Raw genomic sequence first — 18,776 nt, 5'->3', positions numbered from 1 at the left:
ACTTAAAATCAACTTTCCCACTTTTTATCATCTTAAATCCAAAAAATTATGTTATAAAAAAAAGTAGAAATTAAAAATTGTCATATTTCAAATTTTGAAGAAGTTATAAGCAAAAAAAAAAAGAAATGTAGGAAAGTCGATCTTAAGTAGATTTAACAACAAATTAAAATCTATTTTCAGATATCATATCGCTTCACTACAAAAAAAAATAAAAAATAGATCAATCAGTACGTTTGGCAAAAAATGGTTTGAAGTTCTAAGTTCTGCGTGTGTCAGATAAAGACAAAAATGATCGGTATTAAATCTCCTTAACTAAATGCCCTCCATTTTTTCAGAAAAATTTGATATTTAGTAATTTAATATATTTACTTAAGGTATTATTATTTAACCTCTCATGTATGAATGACTTTAGTAGAAACACTAGGCTTATGAAGGACATTTGGTCTTAAAAGTTATTTTTGTAAAATATTCAGTGAGCAGTTAATTATATTAATAAATATAATTTCATTGAAAAGTTGATTAATCTAGGCTATACATATTCAAGTATTCTGTACTTGTTTCATACTAGAATTGCATACCATTCAATAAGTCATAAGCTACTTACAATAACAATTTTAATTATGATATTAAATAAAATAAAATACTTAATAGTACATTTATAAATTTATATTTTATATATCTTTATAATATAACAAATATACATATGTGGTAAAAGTATAGTAATTTTAACATTTTTAATTTTAGAAAACAGTTACAATTTATTGTCATGGTAATGTATTTAAATTAAATCAAATCATTAAAAAGTATAACAGTTAATATATTAATATAAATATAAATAATAATACTTGTAATTTATATATTAAATTGAAGTACTGAAAAATAAATTAATAGTGTTTGTTAATAATATCAAAGGATATTAATATTTATTAATGACTAGAAGTGAGCCACAACCAAAAGGAACAAGAATATTATGTAAAAAGTTATTATAAATTAGTACATTTTTTTATAATAAAATTGACCCATTGTTCTAGTTAAAATAATAGAAGGTCAGGTAGATTTTTATTAATAGTCGATTATAAGTTAAAACATTTTACTTATAAGTTATTAAGTTAAACATATAATATAAAAATGGTTAAAAAAAAAAATAAGATAAAAAAGAACTGTCTTTTAACTGGTATTTAAGAAATGAAGACAGATTGAGTGTTCAAGTAGATTATGTAAAAGACATATTTGTAAAATATAGTATTTTAAACATTGCTCTGTATCATCAAATTATTTATATAAAAACATTATTATTAACAAATATGTATTACAATTGAGAATTTAGGGCAGTGAATTTTATTTGAATATCACAGACATAACTATTTTTTTTTCCATACTTGAACATCACTACTGACATATCCAGCAACTAAAGTATCATTTTGATAATCAATCTGAAAATTAAATACATACTTAAGTATAAAAAAAAGTATGATCTAATATTATAGTTTAAAGATCTACTTACTGAAGTTATTTCTGAACCAGAATCAACAATTTTAGCTATAACTTTTGGTGGGTTTGTCGGAGTTAAAATGTAAACAATTCCTTCATTACCACCAGTTATAATACTGCCATAATTAGTACATTTAATACAATTGAGCTTGTAATTTCGAGAGTCATTTATGGGCTTTACAAGTTTTACAGTCTGAAGAAGAAACCCATATGGTTATTAAATAATACTTAAAAATTAAAACTTTAACACCTACCTCAAGTACATTAAACAACCCATTTGAACAATCCAACCAGTACATACAATCTCGATTATCGCCAATAAATAGTGTATTGTCATAGTAGGAAGCACACATTGGAAATCTACTGCCCTGCTGCATAAATGTCAAAAATAATAATAATTGTAGTAAAATTTTTAAAATTATGAGTGTCTTTTACTTTAGAGAGGCACATAGATTTGACAGCATTATTTGTACGCAAATCCCAAACAGATACGGTTTTGTCTTCACTCAACGATATTAAATAATAATCTTCTATTAAGCATAAGTCAATAATACTACGTGTATGAGAATTTAGTAGTTCAAATAGTCGTTTTTCAGGTTCACGAGGATCAAATGCAATAATTTTAGGACTATAAAGTCCAGCAGCAACAAAATTTTCTTTGCTCGTTATTGACAACACAGCTGCATCAGTACTACACAAAAAACAATAGTATTTATGATTATATTGTTCTTAGACAACTACAAATGTATTTTTAAATTGCAATTACCTGAATGTTTGTATTGGTTGTGAAATTTGTGTGAAGTTGTCGGTATTCCATAGTTTGACTTTTGAATCCCAAGAACATGATAAAAAATGATGATCATCATAAATTCCTAAATCCCATACCCACCCTAAATGACTATCTATTTTGTGCACCACAGGGTTGTTGATTGTACCTATTGTGGTGTTCCATAAGCATATAGAACGATCTCTCGATGCAGAAATACAATGATTACCGTCCTGAAAATATTGTTAATAAATTATATACATTTGTAATGGTTTTGTCATCTCAAAACATTTACTTTGGCCATTATAACAGCATCCACTTCGGAAAAATGAGCTCCACTAAAAACAGTGGTTGTAGTTTTTGTCTCATATTCGCTCCAACAACTTTCTTCCAATTCTGTGTGCCAAGCAAATTGCTTCCAATTAAATGTGTTTTCTGTGAAATGGAAACAAACAAGAAATACCAAAATGTATTTTCTACACCAATGCACATTGACGGCCGCCTAGCCTCACCGTTGTAAGCGCTTGTCAACATGAATGCCACATTGCAATCATTAAATTTATGCATGGCTCTTTTCTTCCACAAGTAATTGTCACTGATTATGTTATAGAATTGTTTATTGACGTACATCAATGACCTAACTAGTGTGTCAGCATCAATGCGTTCACAAATCATTAAGAATACCTAGGGGTAAAAATATCAAAGTGAGAGAAATAATAATTTATAGCACTTTGTAAAGCTAATGGACTAGTTTTTTACAGACTTACAGTGCAAAGCCCTCGAGAGTCGGGGAGCTATAGATATATTATTTAATTAATAAACCAATTGTATACAACAAGAGGTAAAAGTGGATCAAGAGGGTGCCATTATTACACCGCTCTAGGAAGTTTCTAATGAGACACTGTTGGGTACCTATCTGAATATAATTATAAAACTATGGTCTAACTGAAACCCCAGCACATTTCAATCAATGTCCCTCCCACACATGTAAAAATATATAATTATGTAAACACCCAATAAAGTAGACACTCGAGTCGTTAAATTTTCTAAATTCGAGCATCTACATAAAAAAAAATAGTCCGCCCCGAACTGAGAGGCGCCTTTCAAAAATGACGTCCACGGCCCGTTTACCTCGATGGGAAGCGAATCCAACGAAATCGTAGACGGCGTCCCGGACGCAGCGGAGCTGCTCTCGAGCGAACTCATTTCAGATCGGTACGTGGCAGGTACAGACGGGCCTTGCAAAGGACAGGTGGGATACTTCGTGAGATCGGGAAGTAAGGTAAAACGGTAACTCGAGTACGGTGTTTGGCGTTACGGCGGGCTGATGATCCGCAGAAATCTATTCACGTCGACCTCGAAAGGAAATTGTTCGTGTAAGTCGTCCATTAACATTTATTTGGACATTGGTCAACCGTCAATATTTATGACCCGTGACTGACTGAGAGTTTGGATGGATGAACACAGGCAGACAGTGTTTCGACTTTCCGAGTACTACTGACCATTGACCGAGTGAATAACTGATTATCTACTATCTAGTGAGTAGTGATTACTGCTGACTAAAACTTGATAAGCTGATAACAATGTAACTGAAAAGTTTGAAGTTTGCACCACAGAATAGACATATTTTGTATAGGATGTTAATCTATCCCGTGTTTGTTGTATTATCCAAAGTTGTTTTAAGGGATTTATTAAACCCAAACAAACAAAAAATCAAAAATGTCACTAGTAGGATTCAGATATAAATACACATCGACCCACAAGCTGGAACTGTTTATTGTTTTATAATTGGAAACGACAGAATAACATTAAATATCACTATAACAGGTACATAATACTGAACGTGTATCGAAGAAAAAACCTTTTTTTGTCACGAACAGAATAATAGTCTATCCACTGTATTCTATAATCGATGGTAGTGGCATAATCACAGACTCGTGATAATGTAATAGATTGTATTATACATTAATCTGCGGTGGTTGAAAAACAATTTATTATACAACAAATATGGAAATAGTCACTAAACCAGTTATAATCATATACCTTTATTCACATTCAATAACGAAAACAACTGCATCACGTCTTTGTTCGAGCATCATTGTTTTTTTTTTTTTTTAATTGTATTTTCATGATTATAATTTATAATTATTATGACTGATAAATATTTCTTAGCCACCACGTGCCCTTGGTATTTCCTGAATCTATAATATGATACTCTACTATGTATTCGTGATTTAGTTTTGATTTTACACAATCAATGTTAGAACTATTTTCATACAAGATATATTTTATTTTGTAAACACAGATAAATTTAATATACCATGAAATAATTAAATTTAGGTTCCTCATTTAATATTTATGCCATCGGTTTTATGTATAATCAGGGGCGGATTTACGCTTTACGCATAGGCATCCTAGGCACGTGCCTAGAGCGCAACATCTTTCGGGGGTGTCACAATTTTTCAGTATATTTCTACTTTTATTTATATAATATAATAGTGTAGTAATGCCTTGGAGCAAAAAAATGGTAGGTCCCGTCCCTGTGTTTAATAAATAATAATATATAACATATCATTACATTACAAAACAAAACAGTATGATCTAAAATAAACCTTTTAATGTGGTAATTAAATAATAGAAAACAAATATTCTGACTTGACAATGCATTACAACTTACAAGTGTTTAGATCATAATAAAACATTTTATTATTATAAATTAGTTATGCTTGTGATTCGAGCTTATATTCTTTTTATATTAAATACAAGGAAATAAGATAATATTCATATCCTACAGTAAATCAATATTATCTAATAATTGTTCACATTTAATCAATCTAGATGCTGTCTTTCGTTGTTTTTTAGCATTAGCCTTTTGTAATTTTTTCAGTTTTAAAACACCTGGTTGTAAATCAATTTTCATTTCATTAGGCTCAGATTTTTTCTTTTTTCTCCATCGTAATTTTCCTGATTTTTTAGCCTGTACGCCATCATCAACTACTACCATTGATTTACCATCTACATCCATCGTATCTGTTTTCACTCCTTCACCAGTTAATTCAGGTTGAATTTTAGCAAGTTCTTCCATGAATTCTGTTTCTATTCGTTGCACATTATCCAAATTAAATACATCTGTTACATTAGTAACAATTTGTGCACTTAAGTGGACTGTTTCATTTTCTGGCGGAAGGGTATGATACCTTATTTTTCCTCTAAAACAAAATAATTATCATAAAATTTATTAAAAAACAAATTATAAGTATAATAGTAAAACATTCTAACACATACCGATTCCAATCTTCAACCAAGCTGCGGGCTGATGTGAATATATCAGGAATTCCACCTCGACCAATGTTTCCAAATCGTCTAGCTTTTAAATATAAAAAGTGTTCACATGAATCATATTGTCCAATTCCATATAACTTTTGCATCTATTCAAAAACAAAATTTATTTTTTTAACTATGGTATATAATAAAATAATAAAAGCGAATGAAATTAAACTCGTCAAACTACAATCATGTACAATACATTTATTTAATGTATTTTTAACTATTCATCAGACTTCATCAGATATCTTTATTTTTTTTAATAAATAAACTTCATAATTTGTTACACTTAATGTTTCTAAAATGTATACACAGACAAATGAAAAATATACTTTACATGTAGTGTTGGGTAGTAACATAAGAAAAGTTGTCACAGTGACAACATTATTTGGTTTTAATTTCGTTAAAATTTTTTACAAGTAAAAAAAAATATTTTTATAAGTTTTGCTTAAAATATTATATGCTTTATTGTTTTGTGCATTGATAATTATTTTATTTTTTTTTAATTAATCAGAAATATTAATGATTCTAAAAAAAACATTTATAATGGGTGATAATACAGCGGTTAGAAACCACCGGCATATAGCCTGCTCTAAAATGACAATTCAATTGAATATTTAACACAACATAGCCTATGAAACTTTCTTAATTTTGAATGTGGCCCAAGAGTTTAAAGAGGTTGTAGATCACTGGTGCTATATATTATTTTAAATTTTAAAATAGATTTACAGTACATCAAGCTAATTTTAAGTTTTTCTGATGGAAAATTCAAAATTTTTTCTTGATATAAAATTTTTAAGGCACACCTTAAATTATAAAAAAACGATTTATAACTTATCAAAATCAATAATAGTAAAAATTTGTTTTCTTAGAATTGAGAAGTAGATAAAATAACCAATAAATGTTCATAAGTTATAAAATATCTTTAGTTAGTAATTAAGTAATATACTACGACTGATTTATATAGTTATAAATTATGTACCTGGTCTTTAGTTACACGTCCAACAATTGTTGCAGCACATGCAATAGGATCTTCAATATTTCCAGAACTTACAACATTTTTCAATCCTACACTATTGGTAGTAGATGTTTTATCTAAGACTACACCAGGACAATCCAATAATTTAATATGTTTATCCAATTGAATTTCCTGCATGTTCCTAAAATTGAATTTTTAAATCTGTCAGTTTAATCAAAAATTTAAACAATCAGTTATATTTATATACATATTTAATTCTATAAGCAATATCTTATTTTATACTAATCATTAATAATTATTTATTATTTTATAGGTTAGGTAAAGTAAAATTAAAATCAAATTATAATACTTGGTTACACCCGGGACAGCCCCAACTTGACATGCTCTGGACCTTTTCAAACTATTAATCAAACTACTTTTACCAACATTAGGCATACCTAAAACAAATTTTTATCTTTAATATCATGATGTCACAAAGTTTAAACAAAAATTAATATATAGTATGAAGATTAAAAGTTGTAATTATAATTTACTATGAATTTGTTGTTTGGAAATTTTAGTTACCTACAACACCTACAACAATAGATGTTTTCATTTTTTCACTACGACAGTAATTGGCTAAAAGTGTCATAACTAATTCTGCACCAACACACAAGCTAACAGCTTTTTCTGTATCTTTTTTACACTTATTCATTTTTCTATGACCAATTCGTGAACCTGCTTGTTGAGTACTAGCTTTAAATGGTACTGCTGGGGTTCCTAATTGTCCTCTGAAATAGGACAGCCAATCACGAACTATTTCGGCTGGGACCAAGTCAGTTTTATTTAATACCACAACAAGTTTTTTTCCCAAGTCTTGTGCTGATTCAATCACTCGTTTACATCTAGTGCCTAATGGATCACGTGCATCAACTACCTCTAAAACAACATCAGCAGCACTAACTACCTAAAAAGTTGATAACTTAATTTAATTATTGTTAAAATATAAAATATTATTTGAAGTAAAATACAATACTTTTCTGAATTCATCTTTAAAGGTTTTATTATCCAATTTCACAACATTTTTATAACCTGACTCTTCTTCTACATCTTCAACTTCAACAAATCCCGCTTGCATTGATTCGGTTTTTTTAACAAATTCAGCCAAAGTTTGGGATAAAGGAAGTGGTTCAGGTTTTTTTTCAGGTTTTTTGGGTGCAGAAGCTTTTTGAACGTTTGCTGTTCGTATTGATTCTAACTTTTTTCCTAAAATTGATATATAATATAAAACATACAATTATTTAATTATTTTTAAAAATAATATGTACATGCATAACAGTAATACACTATTATACATAACACAATAAGTCATGAACTTATTACAATTTTAGTAATTTTAAAAAGAAGTGACTAACCTTTTTTCCATTTCAGAAATGCTCTTCGATTTTTTGATTTATCTAAATTATAAATAAATAATTTATATTTAAATCAATATAGATAAATTGAACAATGTGAATAAAGATAATAAAGAAAATATACATACTAGCTTTTTCAATACCCATATTTCAGCCAGGATATAAATTGGTTCTATAGAAAATAAATGTACAATTAATGTGGTCACACACGAACGTTTACTTATGATTAAAATTTCTCATAATTGACAAGGATCAATATTTTATGTAAGAAAATAACACAAATCACAATAATACCTTATAGATGATTATAACGAAGATTCAGGATAATGAGAAAACCCACAAAATACTTAAATAATAGATAGTTATTTATTATTTTCAAATTATGTCTATGAAAAAAACCACGTTGTAGATAACATTTTTTAGCTGTTATCTTGATACTTTATTCGTCGTAGTATTATCTTATCACTCATTATTCAATGTTACGACGATAACTTCATTTAGTGCGGGCGCAATTTATTGGATCTCAAATCTCGATATATTCAAAAACTAAAACTAAAACGTTTTGTATAGTGTATAGCCATTAAGCCGTATTGTATTATTTCAAAGAGCTTTTTTTAATATCCATATAGACCAAGAAACCTGAACTAAGTGTATTGGACTATGACGATGAGTAACATGGGCGTTTTTGCAGAATTTATCGGTAGGAAAGTGAATAAGGTGAGATGGAAGCCAAATGACCTGATGGCATCGACAATGTTTGTTACTGGTTCGTGGGACAACGAAGAGGTGAGATTAATAGATTGGTGTATAAATTATTACACATGAGCGTTTCATTTATATTTTTCATGTTATAGGACAATGTATTAGAATTGTGGGGACTGACTTCAGAAAACGAAAACTCTACCAAAGATTTCCCTCCAAAACTTTTAGATTCTGTACAGCAAAACGGAAATGTTACACAAATTAAAGTATGCATAATGTATTAGTATTATTCTTGTTAAAAACAATCAGTAATGATGATGATTGGCAAAGTGTAGACTAGTCAAGTGTTTCGATAGAATAAAGATGAAATATTCTTATTCCATCAATCTCACACATATCGTAGATGAGCACTATAATTTTCTTTTACTATTTATGTGATATAATGACATTAACAAATTTAATAATTTATTGATTACTTGTTCATAATTATTGATATTATAATAATTAAATATTATTTATTATTGTTTCTAGTTTTTAGATAACAAATTTGTGGCTGTTAGTACTGACAACGGAGCAGTTAAAGTATATCGTATCATTGATGAGAATGAAGATTCTAATATTCATCTTGAAACAGTTATGGCTTGTGAAGATTTACATTCATTTGGGTAATATTATAATTTTATTTTACTTTGATATTTGGATAATTATTTTGGATAATTTATTGCATATTCTATTAAATTATATTGATTAAACAATAAAATTTGATTGAAAAATTGTCATTTCCAAATAAATAATTTTAACTAGAATATATATAGTTATGAATTAATAATATGATTGAATTTACTTTGCTAGTAAGAATTGGATTAAATATATTATTATTTACAGTAAAGGACAGAGATGTTCTTGTAAGGATCTTGCTGTATGTAATTATACATTAGCGACCATTGGTGATGACTGTAAACTTAATGTCATATCATTAAACACTAAACAAATTCATCAAGTTTTAGGTAAGTTAATATCTTGTATTGTATGTATTAAACGTGTTGATATAAATTGTTATATGTTTTTTCAATGATTTGAAAATTTTAATTTTCGATAAATATTTACGTATAATATGGATGTTTGATTATCTAGAAGGCATAAGTAGCTCACCTTTAACGTGCATTTGTTTCTTAACTGATACTGAAGTTCTTTGCTGTAATTCATTAAGCCAGATGAAACTTTGGGATTTACGAGTTGCTAAAAGTAAAATAACAGATAACATCAATAATTTCACTCAGGTAATATTAATATTAATCATGTCATATTTTGCTAAAAATATTTTATACAAATGGATTTTAGACTCAAGTGCCAATTACATGTGTTGCTCAACATCCTAGTCAAAAGCATTTCATTTTCACTGGTTCTGAAGAAGGAGATATTGGTGTTTGGGACATGAGAACCAACAGCTTATTAACAACTATGAGCAGTGGTGATGCATCCTCACTTACTGAAATAGCATTCCATCCTTTAGAACCAGACCATTTGTTTACATGTTCATTTGGAGGAAGATTATTACAATGGAGCTCTAAAAAATCTTATATGTGTCGTATTGACCCAGGTATATATTGTATATGAATATTAAAGTTAATGGGACAATTAAAACATTCTACATAATAAAAAGCAATTTTATAATATTATTTTTTATATGATCTAAATAAAATTATGCTGACTCTCAATCATGACATTGAAGTATAATGTCTTGAGTTTTTATTGATTAATTATGTTAAAATTAAAACAGGTTAACCTTTTATATTTTGTAAATATGCTGGCAGATTGAAAAAAGAGCGTAGAAAGTACAAATCTTCAAAATTGTATAGAGCAGTCCTATCATGTTAGGCACAAATCTACAAGTTTGGATAAGGGTGGGCGACGTTCCCGGGGCCCACATTCTTGTATTGGTCCCTGAGTCCCCAAAGGTCTTAATCCAGGCTTGCAAATCTATTCATATTGATCCTTGACATACTTGATGTACAAAATAGGACTAACTGAGTAACAATCATGTAAAAAAGACATTTGTTTATTCATATAAAAAAAATCTAGTTACTAGCCTATGATAAGAATTATAGCATTGATGAATGATGGTAGTTTTGTAATTTTGATAATAATATAATTAATTTATGTTTTAGGAGATATGGAATATTCAAATTTTTGGGTAAATACGGACAAGGTAAAAACACGATTGTCAATCAATGATGTAATACAACCAATTTATATGCCAATAAACTCATTGGATATACAAAAACAACAACTTATTTGTGGTGCTGACAATGAAGCAGTTTACTTTCAACGTAACCTTAAAATTTAAATTTAAACACAATTTAACAAAACACATTATTTGTAAAAAAAAAAAAAATACTTATTAGTTTATTTAAATTTAAATATGTTAATTAAAACAAATTAAACAATTTTTCATAAAATGTTGGTTATTTTTAGGAATATTCAAACAGTTAAATTTTTTCCTTTAATTATTATATTTGTATAAAAATAAACCTCTACTATAAACATTTTGAAATATATTGAGATTTGAGATTGATGTCTATAACACTAAAAGTTATGAAAGTAACTTTAATTTATGGATATGTATCTAAAACAATTTAATTTACTTTTTTAACCTTTCTAATTATTTTCTGTTCAAATGTTATTTTAAATTACATCAACAAAAAATTGAATTCTTTGATATTGGCAACTAGTTAAGTTAAGTTACTTATTGTTGAGATGTTAAGAAATATAATTTATTACATAAGTGCTTCAAGCTTCCTTAAAATATTTTTAAGTTAGTAAGTTTTCATAGTATTCATTATTTAATAATTGGAGATCCTGAGTGATGAGTAAATTGATTTCAAAATTATGTGTTTTATTTGTGCCTGGAAAAACTTTTACAGTAACATGTTTGTTTGAATTTAAACTTAAATATGTTTTCTGGTAGAAAAGTGAATCTAGTATATAGTTTAAGGAGGGGATCGAAAAAAAAAAATCAAAATACTGTTTTCATTCATGTTAAAAATTCAACACGAGGTTCTTCATAAGTCTAAAAATAGATAGGTAAATAATTTTTTTATAGACATTTAAATTTAAATTTAAATAAAATAATGACATTTTAAATGAAGAATTTAATGATTTTAGTTGTTTTGTTTTTTATTCAAAATTATTTTTATGGAGATAAAAAAAAACTTATGCACATTATCATAATTTAAATAAACAATTGGACTTTTTAAAAATATTTATACTTTATTCAAGTCATAAATCATAGTTGATGGTCTGGTCGCCAGGGTTATCCGGGGCTTATTCTAAATCTGTTTGTTATCTTCCACTGATTCACCTTTATTTATATGTCTCTTGAGTAATTCACTACCTAGCCTTGCGTCTACACATCAATCAGCCGCTCACTGTGTTTCTTAATTTGAACAGAGTTGAGGGTATACTGCGGGGATAGCAAATCCATGGCACGCTTGCCCGAGGTGGTACACGAAAAGATTTTGAGGGCACGCAATAAATTAAAATATTTTTACTATATACCTATAATGGGTAAAAATAATTGAGCATATGGTTTTTATCGGTCAATAACAATTATTCAATTTTATCTGTAGATAAAATAATAATACATAATATGTTTATTATGTAGTATTATGTACCTAAACTAACTTTTTTTATACAGGGTCCGGCAAAAAAACCTCCCATATTTCAAGAGGTAGTTGCAAATAAACAAACAAAGAAATAAAAAAAATTCTTTTATCTTTTACTAATAAATATTATGCTATTTTTAATTATTTATCCAATCACGGATTTTTTCTTTTAAACATTACATTGGTTAAGTGGTGTTCAGTGGTGTGCACACATTCATGAAGCCTTTCCCGATAGTTTTCCATAACTCTTCGTGTCTTTGCTAGTTGGAGGCCAATGCCTGGTGATTGGTTCCTTCAGTGCTTGTAGGGATGCAGGGCGATGATCGTACACTGTGCCTTTAAATATCCCCAAAGAACGTAATCACAGAGGTTTTTTGCCGGACCCTGTATTGACACATTAAATATTAAACATACAATAAAATTACAATGATTTTTTTACAATATTGAATTTATATATATATATATATAATTCTACTGTACGTGTGTATGTCACTGAACTCTTCCTAAACGGTTGGACCGATTTGAATGAATTTTTTTGTATGCGTCTGGGTGACGCCCTGGATGGTTTAGATTCATAAAATCAGTCCGATAAAGTTAATGATTAAAGTTTATTTAACATTAAATTGATTGTATATCAATCTAAACTTAACGTTTATACAACTATGAACATTATAATTTCAACATTAATTAATGGTTCAATAAAAGTTTGCATGCTATGTGGGAATATATATTATAACTAGGGCTCGGAACCCTAACCTGTTTGTTGTGGCGCACTTTAATAATATATATAATAGGGCATTGGCTGCACGTAAGTGGCGCGTCGCACTCGTATAAACTATAGAAAACGTAACATTTCATAACATTGTATTCTGTATTATTGATAATATTATTAATAAAATTTGCAAAAAAATCAGTGTCCTATTATCATTGTAAATAAATGTAACTTGTAACTTAAATTTTTTTTAAAAATGATTTATTTATATCATATTATATTATGTATTATAAATACTCACAAAAATTCGGTTAGTGTTTTCATTTATTATATAGTAATTATAACTAACTAATACATTTTCCTTAGGTAGTGTAAAATGTTTTGAGCGCAATTGGGCTATCGACCCTAAAATTTATAGAGCGCAATTTGTATATAAAATGGTATTTTTAGGCGCAATTGGTAAATTACCGTATGGTTAACTGTTGTCTTTTGAATAAAATACCTTTTTATTTCAGAACAAAGAGTTCCTACCGTTGACATTGGTGCAAGCTTAATGTATTCAAATTATGATTTTTATTATTTAACTGAAGTAACAGAACCAAGAATTTAAATACAGACGATACAAAAGTAATTTTTACAGATGTAACTAAGTATCACATTATATTTATAACAAATATACTTGAATACTTTTTAAACAAGTGATATAATATTTTAGCCCAATAGTATGATACTTAAATTAAAAATTAAAAATAATATATTTTATGTGTAGTTGGTATAAATATTTACTCTAGTATACAAACTTTTAACAGTTAATTTCCAACAATTTTTCGTTTAAATTAAATCTAATAAGACATTATCAAAGAGATGATAGATAAGCATTATATACTTAATTTACACTAGTTTTGTAAGACTGATCTTTTGCAACAAATTTTTCATTTTACAACTAATAAATTTGTGTTTATTATTATTGTACTTGATAATTAATTTCATATTTTGATGTTGAACAATATGTAGTAAAATTTTTGTGTTCAATTGTTTAGTTTCATTAGAATAGCGATTAATATGTAAAAAGTATTATAATACTCAGAATACGTATTTAACAAATCTAATAAAAATTATTTAAAAATACATAACCGAATGAGTTGAATTATGAGCTTGTTATATTTATATTATGGAATACTAAGTTTCTTTTCTCTAATAAATAATAAATAGTTTAATATTTTAACGGAATACTTAGAAATGTTCAATGCAAAAGTGTAATTAAATAATCTATCTAGAACGCCGTGTTATAGAAAGTAAAGACGTTAAGTTATTATTCAAACATCAAATATACTAAAAATGTATAACATATATTAAATTGGATATCTGCTAAGGCACTGTAATTATAAATCGGTCGAGTAACATGATTATATTATACAGCGGTTACTATAAAGTGAAATCGACACGGGTGCGTTGGGCCTGGCAATCCGCGTGTCGCTGCCGGTGTAGGTGACACGAAGAAAAAACACAAAAGAAATAAAAAAAACACTTTTTCGGTTCACTCGCGGTTTCCCCGCGTTACGTGGAACATGTAATAACGTAGGTAACAAAAAAAAAAAAAAATTTACAAATAAAAATAGACGGGACGCACACGTATGAGAGGTGACGGACGTCGCAAAGACTAGCGGTCGGTTGACGAAGACCGTGATTGGGTTTGATTCTGTCCTCGAGAACAAACCCTAAACAAAAGAACTGAAAACGCGCACGAATATGCAAAACAAATAGAATAAGAATATGGACAATGATCGTGCCGAAGACACGCGTGGTGTGTTAAGCTACGGTATAGTGGCTTGATAGATGTTGTCGGAACGTGTCGGCGAGTGTGTATAGCTCGTTGCGCGAAAAGAAAAGGGACTGACGATCGGCCGTTCGGTGCCGGTTTCCGGTTTCCGGTACCGTTCCAGCGCTCCTATGCCGTTGTCGGCCGGGTCGCTGGCGCCGTCTTACCGTGGACTGGTGGTTGGTAAGAGCCGGCCCTGTGGGAATATGACATTTGGATTCAAATGTCGTTTTCCCGGGTCCGCGTCAAAATTATAATATTAATTTCGTTTTATTAGATAATGATTATATTATAATATTTTATAGTTAATATCATATAATATATTGTTACTGGCAACTATTATAATTAATAATATCAATGTGTATGGGGGACAGATATAATTAGGTGACATACATTTATTATAATATTTTTTTAAAAGGCGTCCATTATCTCTAATAGTCGAGTGACTATAGTATATAATATACATTCATATTAATTTGTATAAAATCGTATAGATTCATCTCAATCGATGATAGCATGTCATCAAAATATTATATGTAACATAAGTAATGATGTGATCATGCTTAGATGAATACAACCTGTATAGCGTACTTATATAAAATGATAATAAAAAAAACTATTAATTGTCCTTTGATTTCATTATTTAAAATCAATAATGTGTTCAGAAAGTATAAAATTGGATTAATTCTTACTTTTAGAATTTTTTTTTTACACACTTTTTTCCAAACATATAATTCTAGAAAAATGATATAGAATTAGGTTATTTCATATAATATACTGTTATAATATGAGATTAAGTCATAATTTAGTACCTATTATTTAATACTTATTTTAAGTATTAAAAATGATATTATGTTTAATCTACCATGTAAAAGACTAACGCATTGTTTTTTGGTCTTGACTTCTGTGACGTATCTTCCGAGAATCGCTCATTGGCGTTACTTCACATGAATATCCAATTATTTTTTTCCGCGATATATTGGTATTGGTAACTAATGTTAGAATATTATATGATATTATATGATATCAATTTTTGGTACGTAATAACTATGTTAATATTGTTTACAATATTATAATAAATTATGGAAAATAATATTAATGTATCAGTATATAATAGGTATTAAATATTTCATTATACAAACATTACTTAGGTTATACATTTATTCACTTATATTGTTATATTCTTAAATTATAAGTGTTTTTAAATATTGGTATTTAAATAAATTTTTTTTTTTTTTTTTAATAATATTATATCTTATATACCTAATACTAAATAAGTAAAATTTATTTCCATTCAATTTTTGTAAATTTTGAAGACTTGAAAAAATAATATTCTTATACTGTATTACTACTTACTCAGAGTAAACGAATTGCATCCCAGTATCAATATCCCTTTTCCACACAATTTGCGCTAAAATAATATGCAACAACTACACTCATTTCGTTCGATAGAAATACATTATTCACAAATAATGTAAAAGGATGTAATAAGTATGTTACTAATCGCAAATTTTATATCGGGGACGCAACGTATTTTCGGCAAACTGGATTTTTTAGACCTATCTCACTCTTTTTGTGTTGTCTTTCAAACTCCGCTTTCCTAGCGTTTTGTTGGTACTAGTCGCGAGATAATTCGGGTGTGTTTTGTGTTTATGTAGAGCTCACACACCGATACCTATCATTGTATGAGTAGTATAATAAATACTGCTTCTCGTAAACACATTTACACACTTTTGGCGTACACCACCGAAGGCACCCAGTTCTTTGTGATCTATCAGTGATTTTATTATCTTGCAATTTACATGGGTACTGAAGGCGGTTTTTCGTACTAGTATCAGCAGATTCAGATTTATCTTCATTATAACATTTCTTCTTACATTTTCTAGGCGGTTGCTTACGTCTATCCGGTAACTCAGGAGTATTTGGACATTTTGTTCCTCCCGGTAATTTAGTACCACTCGGTAACTTAGTTCCTTAGTTATATGAAGACTGGCATGTGTTACATTATTTAAATTGTAAATAATATGTCACCAACTTATCTATCATATCGTTGGTATTACAATAAAATCCAGCATTATAATCACTAGACCCTATACATGTGCCATTACAAAATAAACAGTCAACCGAACATTCTCCAGCCGAACAACAATATCTGTCGGTCTGCGATAGGTGTAGTACAAGAGCATATAGATATAAAGGTATTATCAGCCTCTTCTGCATCCTCAAAAATATTAAGGATGTCACCAACCGTCTTACTACGCCAATAACCGATATTAGCCAGTGCATATATATCCAATGAACTAAAAGCGTTGTAATCATTATAGACAATTCCAAATTTCAAAAAGGGACGATATTTAACTATAGAATGTTCATATAGTATATATATATAATTACCATCAGATATGGATTTGGAAAATGGCATTCACCAGAATAAACAGTATTCATACAATAACTAATAATACTCATAACAAAACCACAAATATACAAGTTCAAACTCATATTGGATAACCACAACAGCTGTGTGAACTACAATTCAAATTTTAAAAATATATATAAATAAATAGAAAATATAGATAATATGGAAAATAAAAAATTGTTTTACCTGGGTAATGCAAGTTAACGTTTATTTATTATTTATTAAGTATTTAATTGTTTTTATTTAACTGTTTCCAAAAGAATTTTTTATTTTATTTAAAAATTATATTTATTTAATTATTTTCAATTTGTTAATTTATTTTATTATTTTATTTATTATATTTTATGAAGATTATACTTATATAATATACACTTTCATAATTAAATAATTTACGATGGAATTTTTATTCCAAAGGAGACGGACTAGAGCTAGTTAATGCAGTTAATAAAATACTTTACATTAAAAATTATTACTCACACTACGACGGCTTGATAAGTTGTTGCTTCCATTGTAATTTATTGTTGTTGAATTGTTGCGGGTTGTTCACTATGCGTTACGAATCTTCCTTGTAGTCGACGGAGTTCACATTCTGCAGTTGTCTTCTTCAATCCGCGATTCAGTGATGAATTTCCGCCTTGAATCCCTTGAATAATTTTGAAAAATTTTCAACACGGGTAATTCTGTAGAAAGAATTCCGAAAATGACTGCGCCAAAATGTAGTGGGCCAATCTGAAATTGATGTGCAGCCATAGACATTCATCAGACTGTCAGAACGACACGAATGACACAAGTTTTTATTGGTTATTTAAACAGTTGTTTAAAAAAAACTTGTGTTGATTTTAAACCAACCAAAGCTATTTTTAGTAGAATGACACATTCCACATTGTTACCATCAAGTACTGATACTAATGATGATCCACCTATTGGATATTTTTACTAATATCTAACATAGACGAGTAAACAGTAAAGTTATTAAAATTGTTTTGAATGTATTTACTTACGATAATGTTTCTTTACTAAAATATTTGAAAGTATGTATTTGAATTTTGGTTTTTGAGTTAAAGTAAAAGAAAATGTTACAACTTTAATTTTGTATTTTAATAGCAATGAACAACCTAATATAGTAATGTAATGTTACAGACTATAATATAGTCTATCTTAGTCCGTGTGTAATGTTAATGGTTAAAGGAAAAAAATAAGGTTATACAGTTACAAAGTTTATCTAATTCTACTATTTAATCATCAGTAATCGTGGTTACGATAAAAATTATTGTACGAGAATTTTGCTAAAAATACGAGATATTTAACCCTAATTGTACGTTATTTCATTTTGCAAAGCGTGGCAACATTGCTATAGTATAATATTCTGACCTACATCCTAATCTCCACGCCACTACACTTGACGCGGTAATTGGGGCAGTCGTGTCAAAAACCTAAGTGGAGAACCAAAAGATCCTATTCACTTTCCTACGGATATCAATAAACGACCATATATCTTAGACGTATTA

At 28.4% G+C, this 18,776-nt stretch overlaps 3 protein-coding genes and 1 long non-coding RNA gene across 6 annotated transcripts; 1 reads left to right on the top strand and 3 right to left on the bottom strand.

Moving 5' to 3' along the window:
* Positions 1-1,027: 1,027 nt before the first annotated feature.
* On the bottom strand, positions 1,028-3,769 carry LOC113553061 (F-box/WD repeat-containing protein 9-like). 2 transcript variants are annotated; one of them, XM_026956189.1, is made up of 8 exons: positions 3,389-3,769; positions 2,770-2,941; positions 2,553-2,692; positions 2,258-2,490; positions 1,927-2,182; positions 1,746-1,859; positions 1,505-1,684; positions 1,028-1,433 (listed from the first exon to the last, which is right to left on the bottom strand). In XM_026956189.1, exons 1-8 carry the CDS (start codon positions 3,461-3,463, stop codon positions 1,362-1,364), a joined length of 1,242 nt encoding a protein of 413 aa, XP_026811990.1. In that variant the 5' UTR covers positions 3,464-3,769; the 3' UTR covers positions 1,028-1,361. The 2 variants fall into 2 exon arrangements, with proteins under 2 accessions (XP_026811990.1, XP_026811989.1); XM_026956188.1 differs by having other exon boundaries at positions 1,031-1,433; positions 1,746-1,862.
* Positions 3,770-4,852: 1,083 nt separating this feature from the next.
* LOC113551403 (guanine nucleotide-binding protein-like 3 homolog) lies at positions 4,853-8,368 on the bottom strand. 2 transcript variants are annotated; one of them, XM_026953631.1, is made up of 9 exons: positions 8,249-8,368; positions 8,083-8,126; positions 7,955-7,996; positions 7,576-7,805; positions 7,125-7,506; positions 6,910-6,997; positions 6,564-6,741; positions 5,543-5,685; positions 4,853-5,466 (listed from the first exon to the last, which is right to left on the bottom strand). In XM_026953631.1, exons 2-9 carry the CDS (start codon positions 8,099-8,101, stop codon positions 5,046-5,048), a joined length of 1,503 nt encoding a protein of 500 aa, XP_026809432.1. In that variant the 5' UTR covers positions 8,102-8,126; positions 8,249-8,368; the 3' UTR covers positions 4,853-5,045. The 2 variants fall into 2 exon arrangements, with proteins under 2 accessions (XP_026809432.1, XP_026809433.1); XM_026953632.1 differs by lacking the exon at positions 8,249-8,368 and having other exon boundaries at positions 8,083-8,242.
* Positions 8,369-8,449: 81 nt separating this feature from the next.
* Positions 8,450-11,106, top strand: LOC113551404 (nucleoporin Nup43). The gene is made up of 7 exons (XM_026953633.1): positions 8,450-8,740; positions 8,809-8,922; positions 9,188-9,321; positions 9,542-9,663; positions 9,791-9,936; positions 9,998-10,256; positions 10,825-11,106. The coding sequence occupies exons 1-7, from the start codon at positions 8,615-8,617 to the stop codon at positions 11,001-11,003; spliced, it is 1,080 nt and encodes a 359-aa protein (XP_026809434.1). The 5' UTR covers positions 8,450-8,614; the 3' UTR covers positions 11,004-11,106.
* Positions 11,107-12,458: 1,352 nt separating this feature from the next.
* Positions 12,459-18,440, bottom strand: LOC113554594. The gene is made up of 3 exons (XR_003405285.1): positions 18,270-18,440; positions 17,746-17,997; positions 12,459-12,705 (listed from the first exon to the last, which is right to left on the bottom strand). It is a non-coding gene; the product is annotated as an uncharacterized LOC113554594 (long non-coding RNA).
* Positions 18,441-18,776: the final 336 nt, after the last annotated feature.

The sequence above is a fragment of the Rhopalosiphum maidis genome, chromosome 2 (genome assembly GCF_003676215.2).
Source record: "Rhopalosiphum maidis isolate BTI-1 chromosome 2, ASM367621v3, whole genome shotgun sequence".
NCBI lineage: Eukaryota > Metazoa > Arthropoda > Insecta > Hemiptera > Aphididae > Rhopalosiphum > Rhopalosiphum maidis.
This window is presented reverse-complemented; position numbering and strand designations above follow the sequence as displayed.

Excerpts from the sequence above, each read along its gene's own strand:
- LOC113553061 (XM_026956188.1), bottom strand. The coding sequence starts at position 3,463 with ATGAGTTCGCTCGAGAGCAGCTCCGCTGCGTCCGGGACGCCGTCTACG. Across the intron at positions 1,863-1,926 it reads AATCTATGTGCCTCTCTAAA|CAGGGCAGTAGATTTCCAAT; the intron begins GTAAAAGACACT and ends ACATTTATGCAG. Across the intron at positions 1,685-1,745 it reads GGTTGTTTAATGTACTTGAG|ACTGTAAAACTTGTAAAGCC; the intron begins GTAGGTGTTAAA and ends TTTCTTCTTCAG.
- LOC113551403 (XM_026953631.1), bottom strand. Across the intron at positions 7,507-7,575 it reads TTAAAGATGAATTCAGAAAA|GTAGTTAGTGCTGCTGATGT; the intron begins GTATTGTATTTT and ends TCAACTTTTTAG. Across the intron at positions 5,686-6,563 it reads GACGTGTAACTAAAGACCAG|ATGCAAAAGTTATATGGAAT; the intron begins GTACATAATTTA and ends GTTTTTGAATAG.
- LOC113551404 (XM_026953633.1), top strand. The coding sequence starts at position 8,615 with ATGACGATGAGTAACATGGGCGTTTTTGCAGAATTTATCGGTAGGAAA. Across the intron at positions 8,741-8,808 it reads GTTCGTGGGACAACGAAGAG|GACAATGTATTAGAATTGTG; the intron begins GTGAGATTAATA and ends TTCATGTTATAG. Across the intron at positions 9,937-9,997 it reads ACATCAATAATTTCACTCAG|ACTCAAGTGCCAATTACATG; the intron begins GTAATATTAATA and ends AATGGATTTTAG.